This window comes from Aythya ferina, assembly GCF_964211825.1.
Source record: "Aythya ferina genome assembly, chromosome: 1".
In the NCBI taxonomy this organism is placed as follows: domain Eukaryota; kingdom Metazoa; phylum Chordata; class Aves; order Anseriformes; family Anatidae; genus Aythya; species Aythya ferina.
In genome coordinates, this window is record NC_140296.1 from 200,299,644 (window position 1) to 200,323,162 (window position 23,519).

The following is a 23,519-nucleotide window of genomic DNA, read 5'->3' on the forward strand; positions in this document are numbered from 1 at the left end:
CCCATTACCGTTTTTGCTAATTTACAGTGATAACTGTGGCTCTGTTTTCATTAGGAGATGAAAGCCGGGAAATTAAAAAACAAATTACAGGGATGAGAAGATTACTGAATGACAGCACTGGAAGAATCTATCAGCGAGTTGGCAAAGAAGGAGAAAAACTGAAGGAGGAGCCCCAGGATTTAGACTTAGCCTGGGCCCAGCGCCTGAATGCCCCTGCAGAGTCCCAAGCGAGCCTTCATCCTTCCCAGAGTGGTGCGTGGAACGAATTATCACCCCAAGCCAGCCATTTTTCAGGGCAATACGGAACCCGATCCAAAACGTTCCAAAATCAAACGCGAGCCGTGACATCCAATGGTATGATCTACATTAGATACTGAAAATAGTGCTTTTTTCTCTCTTTTTTTTTTTTCCTTGTACTGTACTGAATATCTGCCTTTGTTCTGATGATTTATTGTACCACGGCGCTGAAATCAGTTATAGTTCAGAGTCTACAAAATGAGCACATAGTTATCACTTTGAAAAGGTGCGAAAGTGGGCACAGTGCATTCTGCTACCATCTGTCTTAGCTTTTAAAATGGATTCCTGGTGATAGGACGAGAATTACTCAATTCTGTTATATAGGCTTAAATCCTTTACGGTACTTATTAAAACAGCTTTTGCCATTGTTGTTAAATTCATAGCTAATTAAATGTCAACTGGTACCACTCCTCTCTGCAGTGAGTAATGGAGTTCAGTTGTGACACCACTTGTGGAGCAGGATTCTGCTGACTTCCATAAAGTGATGGGATCAGACATAACTGGCCACTGAACTTCAGGTGCAAAACCCCACCGGAGCCCTAGGGTTTTATTCTGATTAGGCCCACTGGAGAAGAAAGAGGATGGAGTCTACCTGTGAATAGCAAGTCCTTAGGCTGTGGTCCATCCTGATCTGACAGAAAAGTGGATGGGTTGTGCCTCTTAAATGTATTTCTCTTAGTTTTCACTCCCAGAGAAAGAAGGTTTTACTACCAAATTCTTGAAGGACTTCTTTAAGAAAAGGAAAGGAAATTAAGGCTTTTCTCCTGATATTAAGCCCTACGCTTAGAAAAGTTTTCATATTGAGGTGCGAACATCTAGAAAATAAAAAAAAAAAATGGTCAGATTGAATCTGAAAATGCTATCAATTTTCAATTTCCAGTTGGTTCTGAAGGTATTCATGTTTCCCCTAGAGGGGCATCTGTTGTGAGTCCTTATCTAAAGGCACACGTTCTCGTTGCTTGTAACATACCAAAAAAAAAAAAAAAAAGAAAAGTATTGTTATTATTCTCAGTAGTGTCCTTTAGGAATTAATATCCCCACGCTAAAAGGCATGCAGTCTCAGAATTCACAGGACTGACTGTGTCTCTGTACAGATAATGCTTCACATAGATGTGCTGGGTGACGTGGAGAAAGATGTTGCAGTAAGCCATGCTAGGTTGGTTTGCTTTATAATGTTTATTAAATAGTGGTGGTTTTTCTTTTAAGATGCCTACTAACTTGGAAGCAGATCCAGTGGAGAGGGGAAAGCAGATGCTTGATTGGATTTTGCATTCAAGTCTAAAACTATGTTCTCAAAATCCCACTGTAGCAGCCCTCTAAGTGTGGCAGGACCTGAATTTCATTACACATCTCCCTCCTTGGCCTGAGAGTCCCTGGGCACCTGCAGGGACAGTTCTCAGCATGCACGGGAGTGCCCGAGCCTGCACAGCTTAGGTGCCTAGTTCCCGGATCCAGCAAGTAGGTGGAGCAGCACCCATATCCCCTTAGGGGTCTGATTCAGCAGGTGAGCTAAACCACGTCGACAGGATTTGGCCCCATCTGCAAGAAAATGTCAGCTTTTTAGCTTTCCACAGGAGGAAAGATATATTTTTTTTCTCTGATTTATGATGACGTACAGGTTAGCAGGGTCTCTGAGACAGCCAGCTCGGCAGGTTGGGTGCCCAAATCTCCCATCTCTCGGGGCAGTGCACCAAGGGAGCTTGGGTGGAGGCACCTTCCACCCCTCCCTTTGCAGCTGCTCTGCTGCAGAAAGGAATGCAATCTCTAGGCTATTACATAAAGCTGGGTGTGGGCGCTCTCCTCTGGTCACCTTCGCCAAGCAACCTGCCCAGGTGTTTGAGGGCAAGGTGAGGGGTGTCTGCCCGCAGCAGGGTGTTTGGGATCCTGCTGGGCAGTCCCTCTGCTGGGGCTATGGTGCCCGATCTCTGCAAAAAGAAAGCTGCTGAGGCATTTCTTGCTGCAGGCATGTTCTGAAGCTTCTCAGCTAGCTCACAGCTCTTTTTGGGGAGCTATTCTAATGTCCCTAATTCCCTCCCATCCCTTGCATTGGGAACCCAAGTATCTAGTTAAGTGTTTTACACATTATTTGAAGGATAGACAAAGTCCTTTTAATGCTGGTTAACATCCAGGGAGAAGCTATTTCTTGGGATTTACTTAACACAGTGTTTAAAGTCATGAACAAAACTGCTCAGACAGAAAGTAAGATTATTATTTAGGGCTGTTAGGCTTAGGTCATGACTGGGGAGATGTCCAGGCACATATAGCTGGTGCTTTGAGTCCAGAAACTGCTTCTGTCCACTGGATAGATAAAACCATACAATCATTTAGGTTGGAAAAGACCTCTAATATCATCAGGTTCAACCATTAGATACTGTATGGGAAGCCAGGGTCTGGCAGATACACATTGCAGGCTGCCTGAGTTACTCAGGTTTGCAAGTAATGAACATCTGAATCCATCTAACTAGTATGGTTAGCAGCTTGCAAGCTAAAGGTTGTTCAAAGGAAGGCTGGAATAAATGTTTAATAGATACTGGTATGTAGAAGACAGGTGTGAAAAAAAAAGGTATTGGCAAAGACAGAGAAAAGGGCTAATGTGGAGAGATGAGAAATTGCTGCAAGAGAGGGAAGAAGAGGAACATAGTTGAAAAGCAAAGTGATTTCTTCCAAGCTGGACCTAAGGTGGCAGCTCTACAAGTCAGGGTGTCAGGTAGACACCTGTGACCCACTGATTTTAGTGGATTTTTGATTTTAGTGGCCCCCTCTTGGGGCCATAAGCAGTGATAAGCATGCCTGTCCACCTAGAATCAACAAACTCGTTGTCTGGCTAAAATATTTCAGTTTCATTTCTTGAGTTGTGTAGGAAATCCAGTAGTGATGCAGCAGCTGGATTTCTTTTTTTGTTTGTTTACACCAAGACTGTTTGCAATGGATTTCACTTGCATGGTTTTTCAAATATAAGCTTGTGCAGTAATTTTGCCCCGATTGAATTTACTCTCAGCAGATCCAGCTGTGAGGACTGCTGTCCTGGGCTACTCGCGGCTCACACAGGGGAAGCAGTGTTTGTGTAATGTATTTGTGTCTTCCCTCAATCATACGAGCTAGTATCAAATTCACATGCTGGCTAGCTTCCAAAAAGAGAGGGAGATGGCTCTTTAAAGACTCCTTCATAAAAATAAAAAGTCTGTTCTCTTTTTAAAATTAAAAATTGATTTATAACAAGTTGAAAAGGGTTGCTTTTGTCCTCTAAAAATGATAAAGATAGTGCTTGGAACAATGACTGAGAACACTCTATAAGATGTTTCTTACAAAACAGTGACTGATCAGAAGAGTGAGGATAGGAATAAAATAAAAAACCCTCATGAATATGTATGAAGTCAGTAGAACCCTGCTTTGATTTGAAATATTGGTGGTCTCTTTTTTTTCCCATTTCCAGTACCTATGGTAGATTTACATGGGTAATTTCTATCAATGCTAATGGGGATTATAATGTAAATCCCCCATGCCTCAATGGGAAAATAGACCCTTTGGTTTTCCATCAGGAGGCTGAGTGCCTGCGTGCTTTCATTAGGGTTGTATTATATTGCAACAGGGAAGACGGACAGGTATTTACTGATAGAATTGGCTTTGTCCAATTTTTACACGTAATTCAGCACAACGCAGAGTCTTTGTTAAGAAGACAACAAAAGCCACCAGCCCCGTCTCCCACTGTAGGCTTTTCAGATATCATTTCCAGAGGCCTGCTAAAGGACTGGGTTTTGATGAGGAAGGAGGCTGGGCCTTATCCCAAGGAACTTACCCTAAGGAACTTGTTAGTCTCAGCAGAGAAGAGAGGAAGCACCGGAGAAGCCTGGAGGAAGGAATAACGAGGATTTCTTTACTCAGTATTTCTCTTATTAATAAAAATCTCCTAATTTTCTGGGCCCCCATGTTTCTGAGATGCTGATAGTCCCTTTCTGCAGTACCTGCTTGTCCTACTGAAGAGTGCAGAGCTCAGCTGGTGCTGTTAAATTTGAAAGTAGTCGTGAACCTCACATCTGCTTTAAAAGCCTACATTAACAAATAGGTGAAAGGATGTTGGTGGAGCCAAGTTCAGGGATTCTGAGTAATCTGCAAAGCCAAAGATAACATTTTTTTTTTTCTCCTATGTACTTGTTACAATGAGCTAAACATGTTATGGACCATTGAAAATATAAAATCCTATCCATGCCCCAAGGAGCTTTCAGTGTGAGTAGACAGGGTACAAAGGAAGGATGATTTCAAACTAGGCAGGGTTGTGCTGAGTCAGTAATCTGGTTTTGTTTTAATATGAGGCTCTCAGCCTGTTTTCCAGATTGCTTTTTACTTTTAGAAGTTGTTATAGTTACAGCTGTAACCTTGAAGAAGAAAAGCCGGCGGAACCATTACATTCACATTTATTAGATTCTCAGAGATTCTTAAAATGCTCCATTTATCCTAATGCAGTGTGAACGGTTCTTGTCCATGCATTTTGTTGTCCGTGGATTACTAAATTTGCAGTAGTGGGGACAATCAAAACAGGCGAGGAAAGGAGGAGAGTGGTACCCAGAAGACACGAGCAACCTTTAAGTGACGTGTCAGTTTAGCTTTGGAAGTAACTCACCTCTGGGAGAAAAAAGCACTGGATTTCTTAAGTCTGATAAATGACACATAAGGTCTGACAGACTGAATGGGACAAGGAATAAGTACCTGGGAAGGGAATTTTGAGGAATGAGGGGCACGTTGGAAAAACTAAGAAAGGGTGGGATCAGCCTAGCAGTGGCCAGATTTTCAGCCATTGAAAATGAGGGTGAGTCTGACCTCAGTGGAGCCCTGATGAAAAGAATGCAAACCAAACCCAGAAAGGTATTAATAAACCCGTTTGGCTTCAGAGGAAAGCAAAAGTAATAATGAAAAATGGAAGGGTTTACGAGCGAAGATTAAATGAGTTGCTTATGTTCGCTTTAGCTAAGTAATGATAAAAGGGCACCTGATAACTGTCAGGATATGGAAGAAAAAGGGAAACACGCTCTCTGAAGTCCACCACATGTGACACCAAGGGAGATGATTTTTGTTAGATCCATTTGTGTGTGTCTTCACAAAATGAGCATCCCTCCTCTTGCATGCTTTGATGAGCAGTAAAACAGCCATCAATTTAAATGACACCAAGCGCCTTCTGAAACGAAGGGAGGTGTGTTCCATCTGGTCTCAGCTGCAAGCAGGCGCTGCTAGGTGTTTGGTTGGATTTTGTATTTTTTATTGGCAATATTAAAGCATATAGTATTTTAAACTAAAGCACGGGATGTAACTGTTCAGGTAAAGCTGGAGAACTCTGAACTCTTACAGCCTAATTCAAGACCTACGGTGCCAAACTCTCAGAAGGCAAGGCAGGTAACAACAGCATTTGAAAAGTATGTGGATTTAGTTAAACAGTAGTAAGAATTACTAGAAAAGGGTAATCTGTTGAACTACTATATTAATCTTCAAGGAGAAACTATGGAAAACCCATCCCGTAGGTCAGAGTGCTGGAAAACATGCCCCAGAAAACAATTCCACGCTAGCAAACAGAGGAGGAAATCTGAAAGCTTTTCTTGCTGGTGATTTTTTTTCTATTTTGTTTTGGTTTGTTGTTTTTTTTTTTTTTTTTCTTTGTGTGCGTGTCTCATTCTCTGAATAGAGGATTTTATTTTCATTCTCAATTCTTCGTGTGGCAAAGAATCGCATGTAACATTCAAGCAGTTTAAACATCCGTAGGCCCTCATTTAATGTGCAGTATAAACCTTTATTACGCAGCCTGTCTTCATTCTTTGTAAGGCTGCTCTGGGAGATGGGCTTTTTTGTGTGTGATAAAGTGAATGTGTTTATAATGAGGTTTGGTGCTATTGTTATTCAAGATGAACTAGCCTAACAATAGAGAGCCCCGCTGTGAGGAGTGCATTGTATTCACGCTCCGAGCAGTCTTCTCCAGCCCATGTACCATTGCATCCTTTACTGTATATAATTGCGCGTGCTAGTAATTGGGTAAAACTTAGCATCCTCTTCCTCTTAAAAGGGACCACGCTGCAAATGATTTGCTCTCTTGCTTTGGATCTAATTTCACGACCAGGTGTAGTGATAACAGTTTCGGATTCCCGCTGGTATTTTTTGTTTGCGTGGGTTTGTAGGGGTTCTGTCGCCTCTCATGTATTTCCTTCCTCTCTCTTTCAGGAGAAATCCCAATGGTGAATTCATCAATTGGACCAAGCTGCTGCACGTGCAATTGCCAGTCAACTCTACAGGCTATCCTTCAAGAGCTCAAGACCATGAGGAAATTGATGCAGATTCAAGCAGGTACAAAGACTGGTCCCATCCATCTGTGTCCATGTCTAGCATCTTCTTGTTAGGAAAAATAGTCTGTTAAGACAGAAATCTATCTGGACATTCAGCAAAACCTGGGCAACCTGGACTGTTTCTTTTTGGTTGGTTGGTTGGGTTTTGACACGTTGTTCAAAGTCAAATTTTCACAGGCTCTGTGGAAGCGTAATTTTTACTTTTACTGTAACGTGGGATGTGAACTTGTAAGAACCTTTTGAAGCTGAATTACAAAAATAACAATGCGGTTAGACACTCTACTAGTGGGAGATGAGTAGGTGGGTTAATACTCCACCACTAACCCTGGTTTGTGTGGATTTGTTCAGAGGTGCCAAATGCTACTTTGTCTGTTATTACCTAGTCCACTAATCTTAGGGAAGATAAACAAAACCAAAACAAATTTGGAAGACAACCCAAAGTTATGGGATAGCACTTCTTCATTCAAAGGTCTTGCAAGTTGCAGCTCTGCAATAGCCTAAGCTGAGCTAGCTGCTGAGTCTTGTGGCCTCCACCCTTCTTCAGCCTGGTCTACCATTTCCTGTACTAAGCTATTTCTACTAGCTGAACTAGCTGAAATCTGTTCACTGGGGAAGACTTTGGGGACTAGGTTTCTGCTAGGTTAGGAGCTGAAACAGAACAGTGCAGAGCTAGAAGAGCACTAGAGCCAGCGAGATAATGAGACTGGCGGCTGGGAGTTAGGTGGGTGATTGTAGGCTGCCATGAAGCTCACAGCCTCTGTGCTTCGTAAATGGTGGTGTTAATACTAATGAGGAGTTGGAGGCATTGGAGATTTTTCAGCTGAGCTCCCCATCCATTGTGAGCGATAGGGAGTGGATCCATGGAGGTTTTTCTTACAGCAGCTGGTTAACAACCCTGTAAGAAAAGAGAGCATTGAGCAATTACCTGAAATATGGGTGGAGTGAAGGGCTGACTAAACTCCTTGTATCCACAGTGTGTAGTGCTTTAGTGAGCTAAGGGGAAGATCAGGCAGGTTTTGTAATATCTCTTGATGCAAATGAAAATGATTTTCAAAAAGTCATCAATTTACAAAGTACACGAAGGCCCAGTTTTACAATATTTTCTGGGATAGGGATTTCTTTACACAGTTGTGCTGATTTTATTGAAATTACGTGCATGATTAAAAATTACTTGTGGAGTTGATGCCAGAAGAGCTGGCTCCTCAATAGCAGGAACATTTCTTATTCATTATGTATTTACAATATAAAAACGTTGTTAATTAGTGAATCTCTTGATGAAAAGACCAGGTTCATAGTTTCTGGCGTGCATAGGAAAAAATGGTTTTGCAGAGAAAAAAGTAAAAGTTTGGTATTTTTGTTGATAAAAGAAAAAATGGAAAATGCAAATGTATATGTGAAAGTGTAATCACTTCTTTTGGTATTCACGCACCCTTCTGTCTAAATGATAAACTATAAACTACAGCACTGTGAGTCCTTACTAGAAATTAAATACCACAGAAATAATTTAATAAACAGTATCAGAAGGTTTGTTTTTTTTCCCTGAGTTTTGTAGGTGAGAACCCTTAGTAGTTCACTTGTAGCTTGAATGATCTTGATTTGCATGTGGTGAAACATAGATGTCTAGCACTTTAGTAGTTTTTTTTGGTTTTCCTCTTGATCTTATTAAGTATTAATACAAGTCATTGTATCTGCATGGTGTTCTGCTGGAGGACTCGGTCATGTTGATACGGGTTCAGGATTGGTGCCTTCATTTATACAAATGACAGTGGATATTAGAAAATGCAAAATATCAATAATTATAAAATACGGTCTCTTGGGTTTCAAATGTAATGCATGAACTGTCAGTTTCTGTGTATGAGCAAAACAAACTGATCCAACTTGGGGTTCGTTTTTTTTCCTAGAAATTAAACTATTGAATAGTGTTTTCACTCATTCTTGACATAATGGTACTTGAAATGTTCTTGCTGAGCTAATTAACTTGGTGACTACATTCAGAAAAATAACTGTAATTGCATTAGCTCTTGTGTTATTTTATCAAGAAAAGATGCTCAAAGACAATGAGATTCTCAGTCATTCAAGAGCATACAAATTAATCGTTGCTTGAGCCTTTTATGTCACTAACCATCCAGTGGACACTAGGAGGAAGAGCCACGTATTCCTGATTTTCCAAAAACTGTTCATCAATATGTCTTGAAATTCCTCATAGTGGAGCTTAGTGTCATTATCCCCATTGTACAGATTGGAAAATTATGCAAAGGTGATAAAATGTAACTGTTCCACATGCACAAACAGCACTGAAAACTGTACCATTTATCCAGAAGATGAGTTCAGTATGCCTGTAGTTTAATGGTGTGTCTGTGTGGTTATGCATGTTTCTTTGTCTATAAATTTAATTCATTACTTTTTTTTTTCATTCAGTTGGAACTCAAAACAGACAGCAGCCTCCTGTTCCTCTGATTTGTGCACAAAAGTCGACAATATCAAGAAAGAGGAATAAAAAGAAAAAACTACCCCTCAAAACTGTTGAACCAATTACCATGAATAAGAAAACCAGCACTGCAGAGAATGAAAAGAAGCTGTCAGTAAACTCTGAAAGATCAAATCTGCAAGCAGTTGAACCTCCCCTAAATTCAGAAACCCCTGTTTCAGGATTTGGAATTATCCTTGAATCAACTTCATCAGATGTAAGTTATATTTCAGTACATTGAATCACATGTGTTTAAAGTGCTAATTTGGGAGAATCTGTACTCATGTCAGCTTGAAATGGATTTCCTCTTCTTGCAAGAATAAACAAGAAAGACTTGGGTAGATTTGATGGAGGCAGTAGAGTTCAACATGGAGAGGGCTGATTAAAAAAATTGGGTGTTTTTTTGTTGTTGTTGTTGTTGTTGTTTTTTGTTTTCCATCTTTCATGAACATGAAGTTTGGTCTTGAATTCAAGGCTTCCTGTTGTCTGAGCTTGCAGTGGAAAATTGTTTTTCTTTACCTGTCCTGTTGCCAAGAGCCACCATGAGATCAGGAGCTGTGGAAAGTGCTCTGTGTATAACGATTCACAACCCTGTTATTTGTTGATTAATTCAAGTAGTCCACACATAAGCCCTTATCCTGCCTAGATGTGCTTCACTGAATGCCTGGCTGGTTCTGCTGACCTCAGAGGGCTCCTTGCCTTCGTAAAGTTCATACCTGTCTTTGAATTGGGTTCTTCAGTCTTCCTTGCTGTGGCTGCTAGATAAAGGCCTTGGCACTGTTGATGATGTCCCTGTGATTAAAGGGGCCCAAATTTGCTGCTTTTAAAACATGTACTTGTCACATATAAAATGGCAGTAAGCATATTTTCTTGATTCACATAACATGTATGCATTGATAGAAATTACATGAATCTGGTGGCTGATTGGCTTTGTTTAATGACCAAACAGATGTAGTCTGAACAGTTCACTGATGAGTAAACTGATCATTAATTTCTCTAATACATTTTTAATTTTGAGAAGGCAGTTTCCAATTTCCTAAGTACTGTGAGATAGAAAAACATAATTAAATTCAGTATCAATAAGCGTAAATGAAAACAATGCTGCAGATAATGTTCTACCTTTCTGAAAGTGGGAACTAATAATAAAAGAGAGTAGTCATGATAATTCAGTTATATAGATGCAAGCCACACCACTAATTAGATTGCAGTCTCATGCCATAGAGCCTGTGTGGTGATATAAAGTAACTAGTTTGATGCTTTTTCAAAGCTTTTGTTGTATGATGCTTAATAATGTCTGAAGGAATGTGTTTGGGGAGGGACTTGTAATTTAGCTCCAATACGTGATTTCTGCTTGTAATTTGTCTTCACTTGTGGCACTCTTTTCAGTTTGAAACACAGTTTTGAAAACAGTTTTGTACTTGCAATGGAATTTAATTTGGCCTTATGAATGTGTTTCATTGCTGGACACAATCCTTTGTAGGTGCCAATTTGAACTTAAAAAAAGAACAGAAAGCATGTGGTTCATAAATCAGATCTTCATCTGCCCTCCCGTGCTTTGGCCCCTGTTTGCCACAGCAGTTGTTTGAATACATTTACAGAGCCAGAACCCCAAGACAAACAAATTGATTTTGTTTTGCCTTTGGAAAGAAAACAGTCGAGTTCTGAAAACAGATATATTTAACAGTGAAAATAAAATGTGACCTTAAACATTTTGAAAAGGCTAAATAAAGTCATTTCTTTCAGACTGAATGGTGGTATTATGTTTTTCTATTTAGTCCTAAGCATCTCTAGCGTGCTCACAACCAGCATGTCTGAGTGCTTAAAGAAACTGAAAGACATTTTACACTGCACCATAAATTAGCATTCTCTTTACAATATTGCATGCGTTGTGGGTCATACACGAATGCTGCTGCCGCTGTTATTTTTCCAACGTTTATTGAACTTTAAGACGATCACAGAATCATAGAACACCCTGAGCTGGAAGGGACCCCCAGAGATCATCGACTCCAACTCCTGACTCCACACAGGACCACCCAAAAACCAGCCCATGTGTCTGAGGGCGGTGTCCAAACACTTTTTGAACTCTGTCAGGCTTGGTGCTGTGCCCACTGTCCTGGGGACCCTGTCCCAGTGCCCGACCACCTCTGGGTGCAGAACCTTTCCCTAACCCCCAGCCTGGCCCTCCCCATCCCAGCTCCATGCCGTTCCCTCGGGTCCTGTCACTGTCCCCAGAGAGCAGAGCTCAGCACCTGCCCCTCCGCTCCCCTCGTGAGGGAGCTGCAGGCCGCCATGAGGCCTCCCCTCGGCCTGCTCTGCTCAGGGCTGAACACACCAAGGGACCTGAGTCACTCAGTCTTGTCCTCTAGACACTACCCCATCTTTGTAGCACTTTGGGCACTCTCTAACAGTTTTATGTCCTTTTTATACTGTGGCACCCAAACCCACACACAGAGCTCGAGGTGAGGCCGCCCCAGTGCAGAGCAGAGCAGGACAATCCCTCCCCTCGCCCAGCTGGCCATGCCATGCCTGAGGCACCCCAGGGTGCTGTTGGCCCTCCTGGCTGCCAGGGCACACTGCTGGTTGTGTTCAGCTTGCTGTCAACATCTCAAATGAAGATTTCAGCTTCATTTATATAAAAATGGGGCTACGTGACCCAAACCAGTGCAGTTAGTTGAGATTTGCTAAGATGAAACACTGCTGCTTATGGAGATGGAAAAAGTCTGCATTTGGCTCAGTGAGGTCAACCCTTAATCTGGCCCACAAATCAGATAACCCATTTTTTAAATGTAATGATCTGTTACTAGATAAATTTTCTTGTGTTTGTTTTACTGTTAGGAGATTTCATTTATAATCTAATCATTTCTAATCTAAATAGTACGACCTACTGAAACGTCTAGGATTAACTCTAATTCGCTACCTGCTAATTCTAGCATTGGTATTCAGCTTTTATTTATTTCATTGTACAGGAGTAGTTTACACACCAGTTTCTTATGCCAGGATCATTATAACAAATGCTTTTCCTTTTGAGAAATCACATTCTAAATGATCATCATGTTCAATTAGATACTGATTGTCTTGGATTGAAAAATAATTTGCTACTAAAGGAAACCAAGAATCGGTATTTTTCCCTCAAATTCTTTCACTTACATAGAAATTAATACATTTAATATAAAAAGATCAAAACTAAAACAATATTGACTCCTTTATAATGATGCAGAGGTGAGGTCTCAACTGTATTTTGTGGCTGTGTTAGTGAGAATGACTTGTCTGTTCTAGCCTGCTTGTATCATTGAGGTCATCTTAAATTGCTATTGTAAGACCCAAGACCAAAGTAGCAAAAATATGGTAGGATACCTTCATCACCATGACAACTACATTCTGGTTTTTGATTAACGTGAAGTAGAATTTTTCCCAAGTAGTAAACTTGGTCCACGTTTATTTACGCTTGAAATTCTTTGTCACCAGAAACTTTAGAAGTAAAATATAAAATCCACCTACGTCAGATGATTGTCAAATAGAGTAACATGGACAAAAAACTTTTTGTCCTGAACAAGCTGAAAATATTATGCATTTTTCTGACTTTTTCCTTACTATCTGCATATTTTAAGAATGTTCATCCTGGTTTCCAAAGGCAATGTGTGTGATCTTCAGTTTCATGTTTATCACACAATGTACATTGTGTATGCTTTGGAAGTACTGCTTGCTGTAACTCTCTTGATATTGATTTTAAAAATCCATGGGAAAAGAGTTACACAGCCAAATCCTTCTGCGAGTGGCAGCCATTTCTTCTATCTAGACTCAAGAAGCTTGCAGGTGATTTGATGCAGGCTGGCATTTGCTCTTGTTCTGTAAACATTTTTGAAAATACACCTTCGCTGGTGAATGTATTTTCATGCAAGGAAAAAAAAAAGAGAGCATGTCTTTAGGAACAATGCTGTAATGTTGTTATTTTCTCCCATCATGACCACAGATTTTATTTTTTTATTTTTTTACCCCTTTCCAACTTCCAGATAATATCTTAAAACATATATTCTTTTCACGATGCATCTTCATTCTAGATATACAATTTTTCCATACAGGCACCTTGTGGAAGCATTGCATAGTAGTCATAGAAGAAAATGCTATAAATGTTCGTGTAATTTCTGATTTGTACAGACAGGGGCAGCAAAAAAACTCCCAGAGAGGGGACTTCCTCAAAGGCCTTTGTCTGCTTTGGCCCAAAGTGTGCTTGAGATGAGTCGTGTGTAACACAGCATGATTTTTCCTTCTTCAGCCCCTCCACCTCCCCTTCTGGAAGTAACATAAATCTCTGTGATTTATCACAGAGGGTTGTTGGTTGTTTTTGTTGTTTGCTTTTGTTCTGCGTTGAAATAATCTATGTATATGACATCATCCTGTTCTGAGGCTGCGTTTGGGGGATATGAAACTGAGGGAGAAGTAGCTAATCAGCAAGCACTGGCTACAGAGACAACCTCTAAGTCATCCTCTACTTTGCACGGGCTGTGTTTGCTCTAGAAGCCCTCTTGGGAAGCTGCGTGGAATGGACTGCTGGCCCTGCCGTTGTCCTTCCTGGAAGCGCCTGGCTGCCTCGCAGCACGCTAATCTGCATCATTTGGCAGTGAAACAGGTCCATAAAACAGGGAGATAAATGTCCAAAAAGCTTTGTATAGGAATATTGCTCCAGGATGATCCTCTGGTTTGTAATTAGTATCCAATATTGAAAGGTATCTCTTTTCTTTTTGTTAGCTGTACGCCTTGAAATAATGTCAGTGATTGTTAACTCTTACAGTGGCCAGACAGAAGTGTGATTATTTGATTTGCCTTTTAAGGTTCTCATTCACTGATGGGGTTTGATTTCAGTGAAGTAGGTGCTGAATGGGGTGCTGAATAGCTGGAAGAAGCTTCATGGTTTGATTATTTAAGTGATTGTAAATCTCGCCAGATGCATGATTGAAGTAAAATAATGTGTTTGAATGCTATTTTAATTAAAACATTCATCTTCTTTTGGTAGCCAGAAGTGCAACTTGCAGAAGGCTTTGACGTCTTCATGCCGAAATCTCAGCTGGACTCTATATTATCAAACTACACTCGCTCAGGAAGTCTGCTCTTTAGGAAGCTGGTCTGTGCATTTTTTGATGACAAGACTTTGGCTAACTCTTTACCAAATGGCAAAAGGAAAAGAGGGCTCAATGACAACCGAAAAGGACTAGACCAAAATATTGTGGGTGCAATAAAAGGTATGTTTTTCCTTACTTTCATATGTGTAATTAGACCACGTTTGCAGCTAAGGAGAATGTAATGGGATTAGACTTCCTGACGTGCATTAGGTCTATTAAAATATGCAGTCTTATTTTTATTCCCTTTCATTCACTTGTTAAAAATAGATTCTACAGGGACAGCTTGTGTTAAGTTTAAGCCAATGATCCCAGTTTCTGAAGTCAGGCTGTAAGGTTGGAATCTCAGTGTTCTGGTTAAGAATGCTTTTTTCTTGGATATCAGCAACATGAGGAAATGTTGAAAACATAATGACAGCGAAACTGTTCATCTTCAGTCAAAATTCTGATGCTTCTCTACATCTGACTGTGTCTGCTCTGTAAATAGTTCAATAGTTGGTGGCTGGACTGGGGAGAGATAGGGGGAGATTTTACTGGGGCCAAGAGATGAGCTTGATGCTCATAAGAGCTGTGGTGGTTGAACTGGGAGCAAGTTTCTTAGTTGGTGTGACCTTATGCCGGGTGTTTTTGTTAGCAATCACTGCTTTCCGGGTTCCAGAAGGAAATATCTACTGTCAAACACTGTGATCACAACATGTAAAGAGCTGGTATTACATCAGAGATTCTGGATTGGATTCCACTGTTTGGAAAACACTGTTTTGCCCAGACAAGCTGTGGCTGCCCTGACCCTGGAGGTGTTCAAGACCAGGTTGGGTGGGGCTTTGGGCAACCTGATCTAGTGGGTAGCATCCCTGCCCGTGGAAGTGGGGATGGAACTAGATGATCTTTAAGGTTCCTTCCAACCCAAGATGTTCTATGACTCTATGAAATGGCATATGGAAGAAAAATACCCGGGTTACGAAAAGGCTGTGTTGCAAAATAGGGCTTATTCTAGGGCCCTTGACTTGTCCTGAGGTCCAGATTGGTAATCTAGGACAAACAAGGCAATGAAAAGAACTTCTGTAATCACATTGGCAACAAAAGGAGGCAGGGGAACCTTTTGCAGCCAGTGCTGTGTGTAGCTTCAGGCCCCCTCCCCATGCAAGAAAGACCTTGACATACTAGAGTGAGTCCGGTGGCTGGCCACCAGGACTATTGTAGGACTGAAACAGGTAAGTGGTGAAGCAGATATGCAAAGTGGCAAATGAGAAGAGGCTGAGAGAACTGTTTCAGTCAGCCTGGAGAAGAGAAGGTTCAGGAGAAACCACATTGCTGTCCACAGCTACCTAGAGGGATGGCATAGAGAAGACGGAGTCAGACTCCTCTCAGAGGCACAAGAGGCATTGGACACAGGGGAAAATTTCAATGTGATGTAAGAAGCTTTTTCAGCACGAGGGTGGTCAAACAGTGGAACGGGAGCTCAGAGAGGCTGCAGGATCTCCATCCCTTGAGGTATCCAGAATTTGACTGGACATGGTCCAGAGCATCATGATCTACTTGGGTGTGCTTCAAGCATCAGGTTGGACATGGAGACGTCCAGGAGTCCCTTTCAACCTGTGCAATGCTGTAATAAAGTGGTTATGTCATAGTGCTAATGCATCTTGCAGAGTTTCTGGCAGGCTTTCTTACAGTTCTGCCTATAATTAGGGTTCAATTATAAACACTACCTGTTCTTCTAGAGATCAATAATCTGTGAAAATTTGCAGTTGAATTCACTCCATCTGTATCTCATTCTTCCCTAAAAGCTTTAATAAATAAGTTAAGTGGAAGAGAAAGGAGTTCAAAATTACTTAAAAGAAATAAAATAAAATACTTGGAGCGGCACTGTTGTAAGAAAAAAATGTTTCTGAGTTGATGCAGTGGCACTATTAAAATAGCAGTCGTCACCCACTGCAGAGATCAGTGTTTGTCAGTAGCTGAGCTCATGTTGCCAGTGCAAATCCTGAAGCTTGGCTTAACCTCTTCCCTTGGCCCCAGAGAGGAGGAAAGGGAGGAGGAGGAGGTTCAACAGATAAATTTTGTCTGTGGTGGTACTGCTAGGTACCGCTGTAAGAACAGTGATCTTTAGTGGCATTTACAGGATTGCCCAAACGCTAGTGCGTGATCCCTGGTAGGGGAGCCCCGTCCTGAAAGCTGTGATGGAGGAAGATGCTGAGGGCATCTGAGGATCTTTACTCAGCCTGGCTCCAATGGCACCGTTTTTCCCCTCAAAGAGCTGGGCTGTCGAGCACTGTGGTTTCATTTATTCCAAGAAATGACTGAGCCAGTATGAAATCTCCATGAGAACAACATCATGTTGTTTGCATTATTTCATTAGGACATTCCTCTACCAGATATCCTTTAGTGGTGCTTTTAGTCCTCCTCCATGACAGAGACACAAAAGTAGGGGAAAAAAAAAAAGAAAAAAAAAAGGCTACATTCATGACAGAAATGAGCAGGGAACTTAAAGGAGAGACTGTTTGCTTGAAAATTGCTCTCCTTGTCTGAAAACATTTTAACTGCCATCCTTACGGGTAATTTAACACCTCTGTAACAGGATGATTAGCCAGGAATAAATTCTCCCTTTTGACTTTGGATATTCAGTGGCACTTGTTGAATCAGTTGCAGTGCTTCTCCCGGGCAATCAATTTCCCTTGTGAGCTGCATCAATCTTTCCCTTAGCACTCAGAGGAGGGAGGGGGACAGATCAGAAGTGGTTGGTTGTTTTTTTTCCTTTACATTCCTGCCGAGAAGTCCAGCCCTGCACGAAGCTCTGCTCCTGCAGAAGTAATGAGCTGTGATCAGATCTGCTGGGGAGATTTATGGCACAGTGAGGTACAGCTCAGATGGACCGGAGAGGTGAGGTCCCACATCTGCCTCCTTCCTATTCCATTCCCACTCTTGCTCTCCGAGGCTGCTGTACCCTCTTTACCCATGCAGCCAGCAGCGAGCAAGAGTCAAAAATCCACCTCGAGTACATGTGGAGGGTGGCCTAGGGACAGCCTGGTGTCCCACGTTGTCCCCAGGCCCTGGTCACAAACACAAAGTTCTCTCCCACATTTGAAGTAGGAGTCTTAAGGCATCCATCAGGCTCCCATTGTATCAGGGACCGTATGAATTCAGGAAGGAAAGAGCATTTCTGCCTTCGAGGAGCCTGTGAAGTGTGGCAAATCGGACACTGGCAATGTACGGGGCTGTACTGACTTCTCTGGGAAACCTCCTGAGTCGGGCCAGGCTGCAGAGAAAAATATTGTTAATGCCTTCCATGAAATGGTTTTGTGAAGTTGTTAACATGAAAAGAATTTGGAGGGTGTGATTACTCTGCGTCCCTTTGTACTTAGCAGCTTTTGTACTTAGCACTGCTTCAAAAGTCTGTGCATAAGGATTCTGAAATGGACAGTTTTTGCTGCGTGCTTCTCCACCCTATTTGTGTGACATTTCTTCCCAAGGATTACAAATTCCTTCAGCTGGGACCAGTTTTCTTTCTTTCTTTGCTGGTCATTAGTGGACAGTTGGCTCTGAGGACTAAGCCCAGGACTACAACAGCAATACTAACAGCCATGACGTTTTTTCTATTTTTGCTCTCGTTGCCTTTGCACACACCTCAGTTGTGTGATGAAAATCAATTGCATCAGTTTCGCTACATTTATAATTTCCTAAATTGTTTGGTTTGTTGTAAATATGGCACAGAATTTCCATTGTATGTGGAATAAGGACTATGTTCATACATGTACTATTTTTACAAAAATATAAAATTGGACCTATATGACATTTATTTTTCTCAATCAAATCTGTTTTTTTAGTAGCTTTATAAAAGTTCTGTTCCATCCAGCTTGGCAGTATGAGAACTGTCGAGATTTCTGTGGTGCTAGGACCTGTGTCTTTCAACAGCTTGCTTGCTGACTTAGAAGCAAGTCTGAGAGGCCACCAAATGACCAGATGTTCAGTTCTCTACTTACACCCTATGGAAGGCAGCATTTAGAAGTGCCTGCCACATCTGGAGACTCGTTTCAAAGTACTTATTTAGTGAAACATTGAGTTTGACCATGTCCTTGCAATCCTAGACTTGACCATTGAAAAGCTCTTTGTTAAGCTGATGATTTGATGCAGTTTGTTTGTAATCTTCAGCCTCCTTTCCCCAGTTGTGGTGGCACGTTTGAAAAAGCTGGTGTCTTTTTATTTCAGTCTTCACAGAAAAATACTGCACGGCGAACCACGTGGATAAACTTCCTGGTCCCAGGGACTGGGTCCAGATTCTTCAGGATCAAATTAAACTGGCAAGAAGACGATTAAAAAGAGGCTCAGGTATGTATAAAAATATAAAGAAAAAACATGTGAGTGGAAAATTAAAATCTGAGAGCCTTTTCTTGGTGACTGTAACTGTTGTACATGGTCACTCTATAAAAATTTGACCTCTCAGCTTTTAGCAGGTTTCTAGTACAGGGTGACACGTTTAGGAGCGCTCTTTGCAGCTTTTTAAAAATCTTTTTCAATGTTGTCTCCAACCTCTTTCCATTAGCAACCAAAAACTTCTTAGAATCATATCCTGAAGTGGAAGGGAGCCATGAGGATCACTGAGTCCAACTCCTGATCCCACACAGGGCAACCTAAGAGTTAACCCATATATCTATGAGCATTCTTCCCAATGTTTTATAGGATTTGAGTCATAAACTAGCTGATCCAGCCAGGGCTGTGGGTAGAAGTTGTTAAATTCCCTGTTATTTGGCCTTCCAAGCCACTTACCGTACTGTTAGGACATAACCCAAGTTACCTTTCCCTCCAAACTCTGTGTCTCTGGAAGGAGAGAGGAGTTTTCTCACACTCCTTGCGAAAGAACCAGCATCACTGTACCAAAAAAAAGCCCATCCCACGCTGGTTGTGCCTGTGAGGACCTACCAAAGCATAGGAGTGAGCGTGCCAGCAGTGAGTAACAGGTAATTTAGGTAGGGATTTGCAGCAAAGCTGCTCAGCTTTGCAGAGGAACATGCAGGACAGCCTGGGACCGGCCTGACAGAGCTCCCCGTGCAGGGAAGGCACAGTTTGAAGCATCCACCCTGAGAGCCTCCAGGTCATCACCGTGCCCATGAGCTCTCCGTTGCAGTGGTGTGCAGTCCCAAAATCCCCTGTGGAGTTCACAGAAATCCAAAAGCAATATCGCTGATTAAGAGCTGTTTAATTACTTTACAAACCTGAACTAGTCTCCTTCCCATCTTCAGGCCTCCTGTCCTACAAGGGGCTTTCTTCGTGCTTCCTACTTTTCCCTTCTGGTGTCTCTTAAGGCTCTCCTGTGGTCATATTTCCTGCCCATCTCTCCCTTGGAGCATCTGACTTCACTGTCTGAGGTGCATCACCTGTGCCAACGTCCTTAAACATGTTCCTTCACCGTTATCATGTGTTCCTGCCTGCCTTTTCCCTTCTTCCCTTCTGCCCCTTACCACAATTAAGTGCCTGTTAGCATCCGTGGGTTGAGGAACGGGAAACTCAAAGGCTCAGCAGGGGATGCAGTGGTCCCACTAGTTATGGGGAGGTGAGATAGACTGCAGGAAGAGGCAAAGACATTTCTCTCCGGCTCCGTGTGTCAGAGAACCAGCATTTTCTGTCCAAACACACGCTGGCATCTGAATTCTTTATCCACAGCTCTGTTAATGCCAGGAGGGAAAGGCATAAAACTAAAGAAAATGAGGAGCACCCAGAGACAGAAGCACCACAGGGCAGTGGGGGGAATACAAATAATTCAGTAGCATGAGCTTCCCTGAGCAGAGCAGCAAACCACTAGCCTTAAAAAGGGCTTCTTGTGCACATTGGGGTGGGAGGAGAGAGGGACACAAGGTAATCTCCTTAAAGGCAGTGTCAGCTCACTGAGGGTGTACAACAGGACTGATTTCTGCCCCTTCCAAAGGCTGCCTGGGCAGGAGGGTGGAAGTGCAATGTCAGGCTCTGGGAAGGTGAATTGCACAGCGTGGGATGTGGGGAAAAGAGGGTCTTTGGGTTGTCTGCAGAAGATCCCTCAGGGAAGAGGATTGACCTAATTTTGTTTAGATTTTTGTTTTCCTTCGTCCGTTTTTATTTGCTGTTCTTGGTGCCTCTGCAGGGTACTAATTAAAATGACGATGCCCTTCTGCTTTTGCCTTTTAAACAGGGCCACTTCCATCTCTGGTCCTTTCTTGGGATGGCAGAATCGAAGCAGAGGATATTCTTTGTACGTGAGCAAGACTGTGAAGAAAAATAAGCGAGGCTGAGTATAGTGAGGGTGAATAAGATAATAAGGGTCCATCTCTGTCTGTTTTGTTTCCTACAATGCCCATTAAGAGATCCCTAAGGAAGTCCACAGGGCCAAGGGAAAGACGGGGTGATTGCTAGCACAGTCTCACAGCCCTCAGAAGTCTTAGCCTGATTTAGACCTGGCAGCGTGGGAACAATGCAAATGTGAACTATTCATTGTGAAACCTTTCTAAAATTGTCGGCGCTGTGGGTAACTCGCCGAGACCAAAATGGGAGAGGAGGGCAGTTACGGAGGGAGGTTTGAGCTGCTTAGGGGAAAAGATCTTCCCAGCCTTCATCTTGCAAAACGCTGTTTTTAAGAACCCGAAAACCCCCCAAGCAGGTGTCCTCGCTTCCCTGCTCCCCAGTCACCCTCTCTTAGCTTTGTCTACACTTGCTCCCCGAAACATGCCATGTGGGCTTGGGCTGAGGTGCCTGAAGAACAAATTGGAGCCAGCATTACGCTAGATTGATCTGAGACTTTCTAAGCTGCCGTGTCTCCCTGCTGGCTGCTCATGCTGCTTTATCTAAATCAGTTTCGAGTTTGTTTCGATGCACAGGCTTTATCTGGGAAAAGCTTAAGGTGGTCTATTTATTTCACAGAAACCACAAAACAACTTTTTAGTCACCACTGAGTTGTGCTAAATTTGAACAGCAGAAGTATTTAAGAGACAAGGGGCAGGCTTTCCATTCTGTTTGCCTTCCCCTGAGCCATTTAGTCTATCCTCTGATTAGTTTCTCACTTCAAACCAGGCAATAAGGCACTGCATTCATGAGCAGCCCTGTCTGCTTTATCCTGTAAAACATTATTTCAGTCTGATAACATAAATCCTGTGCTAGCTTTCAGTGATATTAATAATTTGAAAGAATTCTAGCAAATGAGTGGGATAGGTCTGCTTTTTGTACCTCTCTCTGTAGGGTGTATTCTCTCGAGGATTCCCAAATTAATTGAAATCATGATCACTGGATGATAGATGCTGTCCAGCTTCATCCTTATTTATCATGTTTGGCTCATCTCCTAGAATTAGGGATGGAAAAGCTCCCTACTTGGAAAGCTAATAATAAAAAAAATCCACTTTAAAATTCTGCTTTCTAGAAAATAGTTCCCCTGTGTGGATTTTGAAAGGTTGTTATCCTAAGCCAAATAAAAATTCATTTAAGTTCGGAATCAGTGACAATATTTTCCATAGCTAGAAATATTCTTTTTTTTTTTTAATTTATTTATTTTTTGCTTTGGCTTTCTCTTAGTTCTTTGAGATTATTGCCTGAGATCTGAGACTTGGGTAGGGTTTTTTTTTTATTTGTTAGATCTGAGAATAAAGCTGTCACTTCCATTAAATTTTTATTGGCCTTGTTCAGTCTTCTCAAAATTTCACAAGTCGGCTGTCACAAAGGGGAGAAGAGACTGCGAGGTTAACGTTATAAACAGATGTTATAATTAAAATTAAATAGTATGATAATATCCCTCAGCCTTGAATATCAGTCCCGTTTCATGGCAGCAGCACAGCGTCCTGGGGCACAGCTTCGGAGTGCCAGATCTGCCTTCTCCCAGCAGAGAAGCTTCTTGGCTTCTGGCACGGGATGCAAAGTGGCCCTGGAAGGGAAGGAAGTCAAAGGGAAAAAAAAAAAAAAAAAGATGTGTAGGTTTCCTCTTGTAAAGCAGTGTGAATTACTGTGCAAATCAGCTCCTAATTTACTCGGGGCATTCCCCACCGCGTGGTCTTTCCACCCTACAGAGAGGATGTGGGTTGGGGGCTGGTGGCCTTGCCAGTGGCATTACAGAGCCAGGGAGCATTAGCATAAAGATCTAAGAAGGGCAAAATCAGAAGGAGCTGACTTGCTGCTCATGTCACCTCTGCGCTAGACATAGTATGGAAGCCTTTTGATTCCTAAACTCTTCATCCCTTAATAAGCAGCCGGTCAGGGGCCACACAGCTCTTGCAGTAAGTTCTTCCTCCCTTTTTATGTTTTGAAGAGAGTACATAAGCCATTATGCTGTAGCGTCTGCCCGTTGCATAGCCAGGGAAGTTGCTGCTGTGTGACTAACACTCCTGGAGTACCGAGGGTAAGAGCTGCTCACGCAAAGTGATTGCTTTGTGCATAACTTGGAAGCTTTTGATTGCCATACACAACAAAGGACAACATAACAGTGCTGGAAAACACGCTGAAACTTTTCAGGCAGGATTAATTTAAATTACAATCCCATGACGTTTCATCCTTGAAGTGTTGTTTAAAATTAATATTACGTTGTTGTAATGTAAAACAGTGGGAAAGAAGGAAGGAACAAATGCTTACAGGCTTTTTGGAAATTTGCCTTTTCTCCCACATCCTTGTGCTTCCATTCCACTGCTTCCATTGCCTTGTGTAAGGTTTTGGGAGGGGGTAGAGGGGCTTGGTTGTTTTTTGGGTTTTGCTTTCTATTTCTCTTCATCCTTCTGATTTCCGTGGTTTGTGTTTTTGATACAGTATCTATGTATGTTAGAGGTTGTGTTGATTTCTTTTTTGCTTAGCAATAAACACAAGACCAGGAAGGATGTAGGATGTAAGCCCAAGATGTGACACACTGCTTTTGTGGCTAGTATCTGAGATAAAGATAGCGATATTAAAATGAGCTACTCTTGCAATAACCTTGCCAGCCCTGAGCATACCTGTACTTCTGTCCAAGGAGCAAAACAGCAGGTGTGCACTTAACAAACACGGACACCAGAAGCTAAACAGTTTTTTAGGAAAAAATATAAACCTCTAAGGAAATGATTAGTAGGATTGTTCTGCAGTAGCTCTTGAGCTCTACCTAAGCAAAGGACAGAAAAGAGTGTTAGAATTCCCACAGCAGACTCTATTCCTGCTTGCCTTGTCTTGCAGGCTGGCTCAGGACATGTGAAGTTTGGCTGGCAGGCCCTGGGTGTGGTTGTTGAAGGCAAACCTTCTTTCCTGCTTGGAATGCAATGGGAGAAGATGCTGCTTTACATCCATGTTAGGAGGTCAGAGTGTTTATCACACACTTGTGAGAAGGAGCTTTGCTGGTTGTACTTCACCTGA

The 23,519-nt window shown here is 42.1% G+C and overlaps 1 protein-coding gene across 3 annotated transcripts in view; it reads left to right on the top strand.

Moving 5' to 3' along the window:
* BEND7 (BEN domain containing 7) overlaps positions 1-23,519 on the top strand; it is a 46,155-nt gene that overhangs the window by 13,582 nt on the left and 9,054 nt on the right. The window contains exons 3-8 of one of the 3 annotated variants that reach the window (XR_014692467.1): positions 55-354; positions 6,499-6,621; positions 9,039-9,304; positions 14,099-14,324; positions 18,405-18,524; positions 20,359-20,469. Coding sequence is in view for 2 of the 3 variants with exons in the window: in XM_084517382.1 (XP_084373508.1) it covers positions 55-354; positions 6,499-6,621; positions 9,039-9,304; positions 14,099-14,324; positions 18,405-18,524; positions 20,359-20,418 (1,095 nt within the window). In the remaining variant the exon portion in view is untranslated. The remainder of the gene's footprint in view (positions 1-54; positions 355-6,498; positions 6,622-9,038; positions 9,305-14,098; positions 14,325-18,404; positions 18,525-20,358; positions 20,470-23,519) is intronic. The other 2 variants (XM_084517382.1, XM_084517383.1) reach the window with 2 other exon arrangements.